General features: G+C 37.7%; 1 protein-coding gene across 5 annotated transcripts in view; it reads left to right on the forward strand.

Moving 5' to 3' along the window:
• The window catches only part of cdc42bpab (CDC42 binding protein kinase alpha (DMPK-like) b), a 67,082-nt gene that overhangs the window by 43,567 nt on the left and 10,893 nt on the right, over nucleotides 1–12,622 (forward strand). For 3 of the 5 annotated variants that reach the window (XM_067384126.1, XM_067384128.1, XM_067384130.1), the window contains exons 15-32: nucleotides 154–264; nucleotides 406–656; nucleotides 3,568–3,673; nucleotides 5,092–5,216; nucleotides 5,431–5,536; nucleotides 5,627–5,775; nucleotides 6,048–6,139; nucleotides 6,516–6,592; nucleotides 6,807–6,854; nucleotides 7,429–7,467; nucleotides 8,935–9,051; nucleotides 9,375–9,455; nucleotides 10,122–10,227; nucleotides 10,533–10,669; nucleotides 10,850–10,989; nucleotides 11,085–11,166; nucleotides 11,754–11,973; nucleotides 12,076–12,138. In XM_067384126.1, the coding sequence (XP_067240227.1) occupies nucleotides 154–264; nucleotides 406–656; nucleotides 3,568–3,673; nucleotides 5,092–5,216; nucleotides 5,431–5,536; nucleotides 5,627–5,775; nucleotides 6,048–6,139; nucleotides 6,516–6,592; nucleotides 6,807–6,854; nucleotides 7,429–7,467; nucleotides 8,935–9,051; nucleotides 9,375–9,455; nucleotides 10,122–10,227; nucleotides 10,533–10,669; nucleotides 10,850–10,989; nucleotides 11,085–11,166; nucleotides 11,754–11,973; nucleotides 12,076–12,138 (2,050 nt within the window). The remainder of the gene's footprint in view (nucleotides 1–153; nucleotides 265–405; nucleotides 657–3,567; nucleotides 3,674–5,091; nucleotides 5,217–5,430; nucleotides 5,537–5,626; nucleotides 5,776–6,047; nucleotides 6,140–6,515; nucleotides 6,593–6,806; nucleotides 6,855–7,428; nucleotides 7,468–8,934; nucleotides 9,052–9,374; nucleotides 9,456–10,121; nucleotides 10,228–10,532; nucleotides 10,670–10,849; nucleotides 10,990–11,084; nucleotides 11,167–11,753; nucleotides 11,974–12,075; nucleotides 12,139–12,622) is intronic. The other 2 variants (XM_067384127.1, XM_067384129.1) reach the window with 1 other exon arrangement.

The raw sequence follows: 12,622 nt of genomic DNA on the forward strand, positions 1-12,622 counted from the left end.
CTGCTGAAACTTACTGATGTTTCACCACTATGTAAGCAAAGTCAACATGGCTTTAATTTTGATGCAGTGCCCCAGCAATCATCAGTGGTATCATATTTGTGGATTTGTTGGCTGTTGGCTGCGTATTTGATGTCTGTGGTGTTTTCCTTTCAGTTGGAGGCCCAGGCTGAGGAGCAGGCGGCAGAAGCTCAGAAGGAGAGGAAGCTACGAGAGAGAACCGAACAGTACAGCAGACAACTGGAGGAGGAGCTGGAGGGCATGAAGGTGACACATTGCATGACTACATTAACATACATTAATACATTTAATATGAAATATGAATTTTAAATAAAAAACACTTTTAGACACTCATTTTCCTCTTTCTTCTACTTTACACCAAATATGTATGTATTGGTCTTCTTGCAGCAGTTGAAACAGGCTGGGCCGCCTCACGCAGCTGCGACCTCAGACCAGCAGCAGGAGCTCATGCGCGTACGGGCAGAGCTGGAGAAGAAGAACGTACAGTACGAGGAGGAGTTGTGTCGCCGGGAGACGCTCCACAGCACTGAGCTGAAGGGCCTCAAGAAGGAGCTACGTGACGCAGAGGGTCAACACCTCACACTCCAGAAAGAGATTCTCATGCTCAAAGACAAACTGGAGAAAACCCGCAGAGAAAGGTACATGTGTGACTATACGTGATCAGGTATTTGTGTGATTTCTTTTCATTTCAAATCACATTCTTTCCATTTTTCTTATTGTCAGTTATGGCTTTAGATTATTGTACAGCTGCTGGCCAGTGTTAATTTAGTTGACATAATTTTCATCAGAATTTTTGTCAACATTTTTTGAGTGATGAAAACAAGATAAAAAAAATAAAAAACAGTTTTAAATGACAAAAAAAAAAAACTATGATGAAAATCGAAAAACAATGTTAGGGAGAAACAATTTGGGAAGTGATCCAGCCATAAATTATGTCCTGCATGGTTAGATGCGCACATTTTAATTGTAATGTGATCTACCCGGTGGGACATAAGTTGGTGTATGCTTGTCTTATAAAACTTTCAAAAATATAAACATCTGAGAGAAAGAGAGGAGCAGGCATATGGATAAATGTGAAAACACAGTCATTTATGTCTTAAGTGAATGTAAACAGTTTGGAGAATATTGGATGTATATTAGTGTACTGGATCTGTGCATTCAGCCTTACATTGACAGCAGCCTAATAAACCTGCCGCTGTTCATCATTAATTTTACTCAAAACATTATAGGATTAGTTCATTTTCAAATGAAAATTTCCTGATAATTTCCTCACCCCCATGTCATCCAAGATTTCCATGATCTTCTTTCTTCAGTCGAAAAGAAATTAAGGTTGTTGATGAAAACATTCCAGGATTATTCTCCATATAGTGGACTTCACTGGAGCCCAAACGGTTGAAGGTAGGGATGTCCCGATCAGGTTTTTTTGCCCTCGAGTCCGAGTCATTTGATTTTGAGTATCTGCCGATACCGAGTCCCGATCCGATACTTCTATAATACATCAAAAAAAGAATAAAAAAACAGATCCAGGACTTTCCTTATTTTTTATTTAATTACAAACAGAGCACTTCTGTGAGGTAGCTTGAACAATCAAGTAATAAATAACATAAATTGTTCACTTCACTTCACTTTAGTGCAACAGTAAATATAAAAAAGGCTAATATAAAAACAAATATATTTGGTTTGATTTGGGTATGCTGCAGTCTGTGTAATAACTAAAATAGTGTTTATATATATCATATTTTCTGGCTAGTTTACTTTAGTTTTTTATAATACACCATACTTTAACCCAAACTGAATAATAAAAAACAAGTTTACATGGGTAAATCTTCTATTATTTTTTTTTATTCGTAATTTTCTTTTCTGTCATACTCAAATTCTTGTTAAAACACATTAGACATGCGTGTTGTGTGCATTTTGAACACTTTTTGTGTGAAATTATATTTATTTTGTCCATCAAAAGTGTGCTTTCACTTTAATTACGCGTCAGCAGCGCAGCGTGTGTCTCCATCAGCTCCCTAGTTCAGTAGTCAGGGCACTGATCAGGGTATCAGCCACATTCACTTTCATTATATACTGATTCACGACCAGCTAGGGAGCTGATTGAGACACAGGGATAGACTCGGTGCCGAGACGATCGCGGCACTGCTGCTTACGCGACGCTCCTGCCTGACGCTTTACGAGCTGCTCCTGCTGCCTGTGTGAATGCATCCATTGGTTGACATGCACGCTGAAAAAAATATGCCCTACTCACGCGCCGCTTACGCTTGCAGTGTGAAACAGGCCTAACTCTGTGCCACCGCATCACTATAGATGTGTTAAAAATAATGAGAATATATATACATATATATCCGAGCCTGATCGGGAGGTAACGTCCGATTCCGATCGAGTCTGAAACCACATGATCGGGCCCGATTTCCGATCACGTGATCGGATCTGGACATCCCTAGTTGAAGGTCAAAATTACAGTTTACAGCGATCCCAGATGAGAAATAAGGGTCTTATCTGGAGAAACCATCGCTCATTTTCTAAAAAAAAATAAAAAAGTTTATACATTTTAACCATAAATGCTCATCATGAACTAGCTCTCTTCTTCTTCTCTATTTGAATTCCAGCAGTGTAGACACTGCTAAGGGTAGTACTGCCCTCCACAGGTCAAAGTTTGAACTAAATTGTCATATACAATATGCTAGTGCAAGTATATAACAATTAGTTCGAACTTTTACCTGATGAGGGCAGTAATACATTTAGCAGCGTCTACACTGCTGTTATTCTAATAGAGAAGAAGAAGAAGAGAGCTAGTTAAAGATGAGCATTTATGGTTAAAACGTATACAATTTTTAGAAAATGAGTGATGGTTTCTCTAGATAAGACCCTTATTCCTCGTCTGGGATCTTGTAAAATGCTTTGAAGCTACACTGAAACTGTAATTTTGACCTTCAACGTTTCAGTGCAGCTTCAAAGCGTGGAATGTTCCTGGAAAGTTTTCATCAAAAACCAAAATTTCTTGTTGACCGAAGAAAGAAAGACATGAACATCTTGGATGACATGGGGGTGAGTAAATTATCAGGAAAACTAATCCTTTAACAAAGTCGACTAAATTCATATACTTAGTTGACTTAAACTAGACTAAAACTAAAACAAATTAAAATATGACTAAAACTAACTGGCATTTTAGTCAGGAGACTATGACAAAACTAAATCAAAATTTGCTGTCAAAATTAACATTGCTACTGGAACACTCAGCCTTAGCATAAGCAGATACTTACAGCTTCTCTTGTCTGCCACCCACTTAGACAGGAAGGCCAAACTGATGGACCATGTTTTTTATGTGACATTTAGAGGCATAAATCTGAATTTGAATGTATTGAATATAACAACTGTGGTCTGTGAATGGTTCATGGTCATGATATTTGAAGCTGGAACGACCAGCTTGTTGAGCCTGTAGATTTGATTCTTTACATTGAATCGTTTGTGTTAAATAGCTCCATGATAGCAGAATGCGGCTGTACTGCAAACTACACATCATGTTCATTATTGTGTTTGCAACAGCCAAACTGACCGAGAGGAGTTTGAGACAGAGTACAAGCAGAAGTATGAGAGGGAGAGAGCCCATCTGACAGATGAGAACAAGAAGCTCACAAATGAAGTGGAGAAGGTGAGATCTCTATCGCTCTCAAAAACACTTGCCAATGCTCATGATATTCATTAGCCTGCATCTCTTTCATCACAAAAAGTATACATCAAATCCCGTCTGAAATTCCCCCTTCTCCTCTGGCACTCTCTCCCCAAATCTGCTAACATTCCTAGAGAGAGATCATAACCACACACACTTACACACAATTGCTTCTTGGCTCAGCCACTGTTGACTTTGGACCTCTAGGTAAAATCAGAATCAGCCAGTCAAATAATTCTGCAAGTTTAGACATATCAGATATTAAAGGGCTCCTTATTTTTGGTGGCATGGATATTAAACATTATTCATTTCGTAAAAAATACCTGGAAACCCAAAACACAAAGGCAGTTTAAAACAATAGCGCAGCCTGCCAGGGCTGTCATGTCAAATGCCAGATTGGATGGGGTTTGGAAACATAAGCAAGAATGATGGCATTTGGAAGGATTTGAACCAGGATGTGAAATGCCTGAATAAATTCACATTCCTATAAAAGAGCACTACAGAAGTTTTGTATAGACTTGCCGTAACAAAGTATGTTTGCTTCCTGTCTTTTGGAAAATGTTCACTTTCCTACAGAACAAAGACCCAATAAAAGCTAGTGAGGCTGATCTGGGATAAACTACGAAATGTGCTATTACTTTTATAATTAGTCAGGCGATAAAATGAGCAGAAAATTGCCATAGATGTATGCTTCAGGAGTGACTCGTCCAATTTCAAGAGCCTTCTGACTGAGCTCTTTTGACTGGGCCAGTGAGTATCCATCTAGCAAACAACTGAAAAACATTTGTATTTTCATTTTTTTTTTTTTTTTTTAATTTTAGTAATTTTAATGTCAACTTAATTTAGTTCAGTTAGTTCCCAAAGCAACATTTCCATTTTTGTTTGTTTTTAAGCATCCAACATTGCCACAAAATTGTGATGTAACGCAAGCTAGTAAGAGCTGGAGCGGGTTGAGTAGGACTGGTTACATTGGTGCCGTGACCCAGATGGGAGTGAGTATTAGGGGGGTGAGTGTAATGGAGGCCACTTTCCTGGCCTCAAGATGTGTACTAGCAACTGACATTAGAGACTGCAGTCTTTAGCGTCCTTGTTTGTGCGCCTGCCTCCCATGCCGGAGACACCAGTTCGAATCCTGCTCAGAGCGGGTGGAGTAAGACCACAAATATCAATGTGATTCTGCTCGACTCTACCAAAACTAGAGAAATTTTGTTCGCTGATTTCACTTGAAATCTTTTTAATTTAATTTGTTTTAAGTTTAAATGTTTTTAAATGGTTTTAGTTAACAATAACAACACTGATAACAATGACAGCCATATAGCAGTGGCTGTCTTACCCGTCCAATCTCCATCTATCTGATTCCTCCCACCTTTACTCCTTGTGGTCACTTTTTCTCTCCTCAGCTGAACTCTGTATATGAGCAGCTCAGCAGTAGTCACAGGCAGCTGGAAGAGGAGATGAGAGAGCTGGCTGATAAGAAGGAGAGTGTTGCCCACTGGGAGGCCCAGATAACTGAGATCATCCAGTGGTGAGTGGAGCCCCCTACCTGCAGCTGCTTGCCATCACACCTGCAGAGAAAGACATGATGATGGTGACCTTTACCCAGATCTGCATGGCTGTGCATATCAAGTGGCCATCTAGTGACCATTCATCACTTGAAGTTTTCGGTTTTAAATAAAAACTTGCATCTGCAGATTTTGTGCTTCATTTTGAGTTTAGCTGAACTTAGCTAATCTGTGCAGGGTGAGCGACGAGAAGGACGCTCGTGGTTACCTCCAAGCTCTGGCCACAAAAATGACAGAGGAGCTTGAAGGGCTCCGGAACACAAGCTTGGGAGCTAGAGGAACGGTGAGACACACGCACACAGCAGATAAGGATGAAACGCATATCCTCTTCTTTCTGCTCTTTTGATGTGGTGGGTCTCTCTCGCTTTGTCAGGACATGCCGTGGAAGATGAGGCGCTTTGCTAAGCTGGACATGTCTGCGCGTCTGGAGCTGCAGTCTGCGCTGGATGCCGAGATCAGAGCCAAACAGTCCATCCAGGACGAGCTTAACAAAGTCAAAGCATCCAGCATTGCCACAGAATGGTGAGACCATACATATCAACATAGTTCTGCTTAACTCTACTGAAACCGGAGAGATTTTGTTTGCTGATTTGATTTAAAGTCTTTTTTTTTTCAGCTCAGTGAATATTTGTTTCACTCTTTATGTGAATAGCTTTGAGATTCACTTTTCTTCTTGATTTGGTGAATACGATGAACTTAGCTGAACTTACTTTATTTTGTTCACTCTCTCTTCTCAAATGAGGTGAATTTAAATAGAGTGACATAGTTTTCTGTCTGTTATTTTTGTCTCACAGCAAATTGCAAGAATCTGAAAGTAGAAACCAGGACCTGCTGGCAGAAATCGAGAGGCTGAGGAAGGAGACAGAGGAGCTGAGGCTGAGGAGAGGTGACTGTGTTATTTACATATTTTCAGTTTTATTTTAATTTGAGTTATTTTGTCATTTATTAGTTTTTTTTTTAATTAGTTTTCATTTTTGTTGCAGTTTAGTTTTAGTAATTTTAGTACTTCAGCTTATTTGTTTGTTAGTTGCCTTACAAAATTAAATTTTTGTTTAATCTTTTGTTCTAATGTTTGTTTATTTTATATCCACCTTATTTCAATTAACAAAAATGATTTTAGGTAACAGTAACTACACTGGTGACAATCAAATATCCACATAATTTATGTAGCATTGCTTTTCACAGTGTCGCATAATAACAACAGTTCTGGCTATGTGAGATTTAAGTAATTAGGTCTTTTAATAAGATTCTGTCATTTGTAGGTGTGAAGCATCAGGATTCACAGAATTCCTTCTTGGCATTCCTCAATGCGCCCACTTCTGCTCTGGATCAGTTTGATGTAAGTTTGTGATCCTAGGTGTTGGTCATGAGAACATTTGCATAGAAAGTCAATCTGGTTTCCAAACAAATAATTTTCATCATTCTTCTTTAGTTTTTTTGTTTTTGTTTACTGTATTCTTTTGATACGTCCTGATCTGTTTTATTATTTTCAGTTTTTTTTTTTCACATGTCATATTGTTTTGTTTTATGTTTTTCATTCTTTTGTCCATCAGGACTCCTTTTCTTCCTCTTCATCTTCTTTAGTTGAATTTTGGGAAGATGTAAGTTTTCCTTCAGCCAAGATATATTGTTAATGTCTTTTTACAGCATTTATTTTACACATTTAAAAGCAGACAAACAACAGCCCTACTCCCGTTATGAAACTCCCATAGAAATAATATCAGAATACAACAGGAAACTCGCAATTGAATTTGAAATTAGCATGTTGCTAAGCTAATAGCACAATACTTAAATAAGCAAGAAAAATGCACAGCACAGACAAATTGGGAAATAAAGTACATTTTTCACTACACAAATCCTTTTTATTGATACTTTTTAGTATTGAATTCAATATTGAATTGACTTCACATTCTACCGATGTTATGTTTTACTTATCTGATCCTACATCCACCTCAGTCTCTTGTGGTAGTGCCTCCTTGGAGTTCTTTGATGTGAAGCGATTCCTTTGTGCATGTAAACTATACTCAGAAATCCATCCACAGATTAGATGTGTTCTTACATGCCCTCATTCCCTTCCCTCTATTTTCTTGCCTGTCGTCCCAGACCTTTATCCTATCCAGCTGACATTGTACATTAAGTTTGACTCTCTTCTCATCTTTCTCTCTCCATATGAAGCGATCACCCTCTTTTGGTTTCGGAAGCAAAACCAGACGTGTAAGACCCGCTTTTGTCCTGTGTCACAGTAAAATCCTCCCGTCATATGTTTTTTCCTGTGGTTGTGATGGCCTGTTTTGCAAACTGCATCGGTGGCAGCTGATTGTGGTGATATCTGTATTGCATGAGACCTTTAATGCTTAAATGCATCTGAAATGTGTTTGAAACTTTCTTTCATCTATCCAAATGCATATATACCATATATGTGATTGAAGTGGTATATATGAATATACTTCAGAGAAACTGGGTTATTGTCTGGGTTGGTTAATTAAACTTGGTGGTTTGTTTTCCATACCATGTGCTTTTATGATTTTAAAAGTCCTTTTAAATGGAAGGATATAGAATTCATTTATGTGGCTCAATATTTGGATCTAATTTAACTTTTGCTGATGTATAATTATTATAAAGACAAAAATAAGTTGTATAAATGAACATTTTCTCATCATTTACTCACCCTCAAGTTGATCCAAACAAACATGGCTTACTTTCTTCCATGGTTCACAGAAGTTAGTAAGAATTTTTACTCTCCTCGTTTCCATTCAAAGACTATCAAACTACAAAAAAAAGACATAAGATAGCTTTGTATATGAGGAAAAAGGAAAGTAAACTACCATTCAAATGTTTGGGGTCAGTTAAGATCTTTTTATTCAGCAAGGATGCATTGAATTTTAAATTGATCAAAACTTGACAGTAAAGACATTTACTGTATTATGGTAAAATAATTCTATTTCAAATAAATAATGTTCTTTTGAACTTTCTGTTCATCAAAGATGGCTGAAAAGTCACGGCCAATATTAAGAAGCACAACTGTTTTCAATATTGATAATGTCGGCATATTTTAATGAATTCTGAAGGATCATGTGACACTTAAGAGTGGCATAATGGCTGCTGAAAATTCAGCTTTGACATCATAGGATCAATTACATTAAAATAAAGAACGTTTACTTTGAATTGTAATAATATTGATCAAATAAATGCAACTTTGATGAGCATAAGATACATCTTCATTAAAAAATCTAACCAACCCAAAACTTCTGAACAATAATGTAATTATTTGTTGAAGAGTCAGAAGTCATACAGGTTTGCAAAGACATGATGCTGAGCAAATGATGACAGAATTTTCACATTTGAGTGAACTAATCCTTTACAGATCCTCATAAAGTGTGAATATGGTTTCCATGCTGTTTCTACCCTTCATTCTGTCTTGCATGTGTAGTTGGTGTGTGGTCTCTGCGTAGTGGTATATTGTGCCTTTTTACTCATTGGCTTGGAGCCTGGGTGCACATGCTTTGTTCTGCTTAGAGGGTGTAATTCCAGTAAAGTGTTATTGTCACGATAAGCTTTATGGGCTTAATGTACCGCTGTGAATTTGTTTTAGCTCTGCATGGTGGCATGTTCTTCTGGTGTCACAGTCTGTGCCGTATGAAACCTTTTAATAAAGATAATTACCATCTTTTTGCTTCTCAGCTTGATTCGGCAGATTTCACTCCCTCCAACACTCCATCACGAGATGAAGACTCAAGATCTCGCCGTATATCGCGCTCAAGGTCCCCGTCCACCGCCAGTGACATGGAGCCTATTGAGGTATCATTTGGGCTCTTAAAGGGATAGTCCACCCAAAAATGAAAATCCTGTTGGTATTTACTCGCCCTCATGTCATTCCAAACCAATATGCTTTTTTGCCCACTGTGAAGCACAAAAGCAGATGTACTGGCCAAGTGATCCAGCCCATATCCGGCATTTATGCATTTGTGTTGCACAGAAGAAAGAAACTCATGCAGGTTTGGAACGACATGAGTAAATGATGACAGAATTTTCATTTGGAGTGAATTATCACTTTAACTTCTTAGCATGACCTTTTTTTATATAATAAAATGCACTGATATGTTGGTGTGTCCTTTTCCTAGTTGATCGACCATACGTCACGTAGTCTTCAGACTCCAACAGGCAGATCAGGCTACGGGAGCTTGGGACACTCGTCACCTAAGGTAACACAAGGGATTTAGGCCACAAAAAAAAAACAAAAAAAAAAACGACTTTTTGGTTTTGACATGGACGGTATGCCGATATGTGACTACTTACGTCACAACAGTAGAAATTTGTAAAATAGTAGAAATTTTAAATAACTGTTTTATATAATATTTATATTCCTGTGATGGCAAAGCTGAATTTTTAGCAGTCATTACTCTACTCTTTAGTGTCACATGATCAGAAATCATTCTAATATGCTGATTTGGTTGTCAAGAAACATTTCTTATTATTATCAATTTTGAAAACAGTTGTGCTGCTTAATATTTTTGTGGAAACCACAATACATTGTTTTCAAGATTCTTTGATGAATAGAAAGTTCAAAAGAACAGCATTTATTTGAAATGGAATCTTAATGTAATGCTTAATAAAGGTATTAATTTCTGTACTGTGATATACATTTGTATATATTTGTGTCACAGAATTGCTTTTAGTATTAACTTTTTCCCCCCAAGAATTTTAATATACTGTATAATGTTACTGTGATATAAAATGACTTGTATTGTGTGCTATAGGAATTTTGTCCCACACTCTTATTGTCTAGCATTTGTCTTAATGCTTGGCCGATTTAGTTGGATATCTATGGAAATGGTTTTATTACATTGCTGATGTTCTCTGCTCCACAGCCCAAGGCGCACCAGTTTATTGTGAAGTCCTTCACCGTTCCCACCAAATGTAATCAGTGCACCTCTCTCATGGTGGGACTTATCCGTCAGGGCTGCGCCTGTGAAGGTGAGGATAACAGAAGAGAAATGAAAGCTGTTTAAATGATTAAAAACAGTTCTGTTAGTTTTCGAGATGATCAAACCCATATGACTTTATTTATTCAGAGGAGCACACTAGGATAATCAGTATAATCCTTTAAAATTTTCCCTTTTGTGCTCCACTGAAGAAATAAAGTCATAGCGGTTTGGAATAAAATAAGGGCGAAGCTTTCCTTTCACATTGGTTTATTGAATGTACCCCAATCCCAGGATACTTTATTTGCACAATGCTCAGTAATACTCAGTGCCTGTGTCCTTCATCTCTCCTTACAGTCTGCAACTTCTCCTGTCACGTCACCTGTGCTGATAAAGCCCCCTCTGTGTGCCCCGTCGCACCAGACCAAACAAAAGGCAAATTGGGAATTGATACTCAGAGGGGCATTGGGACTGCATATGAGGGGCATCTTAGGGTAAGACTTCTTCTGCTCTTCATATTTTGTTCACTATTGGCTGCTCTGTCTTTATGGTCATCTAAATTTGGCACATGCTTCCTTTTTTCGTTTGTCTGGATGTACGCTGTTAGCCACAAACTTTTTCCCCCCCCTTTTTTTTTGGCTGCCTTGTAATGGAGATTTGCCAATCTTTTCCAGGTGCCAAAGCCCACAGGGGTGAAAAAGGGTTGGCAGAGGGTCTGGGCAGTGGTTTGTGACTTCAAACTCTTCTTGTATGAGCTTGGAGAAGGGAAAGGTGCCCAGCCTGGTGTCATTGTTAATCAGGTCATAGACATGAGGTGAGGGAGGTGTTCATTCAAATGTGATGCTCAAATATTTAAGTCAAATATGTCATGAAATAGTTCAATATTTTGTGCTTGACTATCCTGAACAGGGATGAAGAGTTTTCTGCCAGCTCGGTTCTGGAGTCTGATGTCATTCATGCTAACAAGAAGGACATCCCCTGTATTTTTAGGGTAAGAGCATACAGGCAAATTATAATTTGTCACATTTTATTCATAATAGAAACATTTTGTAACATTATAAATGTCTTTATTGACACTTTGGTCAATTTAATTAATCCTAGCTGAATAAAAGTATTGATTTCCTATTTTTCCCCCCTACTTTTATTGTACAGGGGGAGACTGACATGAACAACAGTATTTTAAAAAAGTGCTAAAAATATTTATTTAGAATATTACTGCATTATAATTATAATGTATCATAATTGTTGTTTTTATTGCCATAGAAAAGCAAAATACAGTAGCTACACATTTTGTCTAAATTGAGTTATAGCAAAAATCGGATCTCTAAAACTGGTCTGTCTTGTGCCATTCTTCTCAGTTCCCGTGTTAATGTATTAACTGCGTTGTCTCTTTGTAGGGGAGAATAGTAATTTATTTCTGTCCTAAATTCTTCACTTTCATCATTCATCAAACATTTTCCCCCCACAATAATTGTAATTTCCTTGAAAATATCACAGATCATATAATAGCGGCCAGGTGGTTATGTAAAGACATTTTTGTATCTACTTTTTTAACAATGTTTTCCATTCATTCCACAGGTAACAGCATCTCAGCTGTCTGCCTCCTCCAGTCAGAAGACGTGCATCCTGATCCTGGCCGACAACGAGCACGAGAGGTCGAGGTGGGTGTCCGCTCTAAACGAGCTGCACCGCATCCTTAGAAAAAACAAGCTGAAGGAGCGTTTCGTCTATGTGCCTAAAGAAGCCTACGACAGCACGCTTCCTCTCATCAAAACCACCCAAACTGCTGCTATTATAGGTACACTGACTCAAAAAACTCTTGTCAGATCAACACTATGTTAAAGAGCAAATATTAATACACTTACCTAGTGTTTAACCAAACATGTCTGATTGTGTCCAGATCATGAGCGGGTCGCTTTGGGGAATGAGGAGGGCCTGTTCGTCATCCACGTCACCAAAGATGGTAAAACTTTCATCATTAATACTTTTACTTCTTCATTGTCTAAAAAACTAGATTGTGAGGTTTAGTGGTCAAAAATCTGGACTGGTAACTGAAAGATTGTTGGTTCAAATCCCAGAAATGCTGATATATGAATTGCTTCAGGGTAGTAAGTTTACTCAGAGTTGAGTTAAAATTACTGTATTTTCCAAATGTTAGAAACATTGACATGCTCTCCATCATTTTGACAGAAAAACAGCAGATTAAAATAGAGCATGACTGAAAATTTTTAACTCAGTCTGTCAAAATGACAGATAATGGTTATTTTTAGTCCAGCCTCTGAGTAAACCTTTCATTGGATAAAAGCAGCGAAAAGAATGTTTTTGTTTTGTAATTTTTCTCTATTTTTTTTTTATAGACATTACAACTCTATTAAAGGTTGTAAACTATCAAAATGAATGATTTGTAAGATATAACAGTTCTTTCTTGATTTTGTGGCATATTGTGA

This window comes from Chanodichthys erythropterus, chromosome 4 (assembly GCF_024489055.1).
Source record: "Chanodichthys erythropterus isolate Z2021 chromosome 4, ASM2448905v1, whole genome shotgun sequence".
NCBI lineage: Eukaryota > Metazoa > Chordata > Actinopteri > Cypriniformes > Xenocyprididae > Chanodichthys > Chanodichthys erythropterus.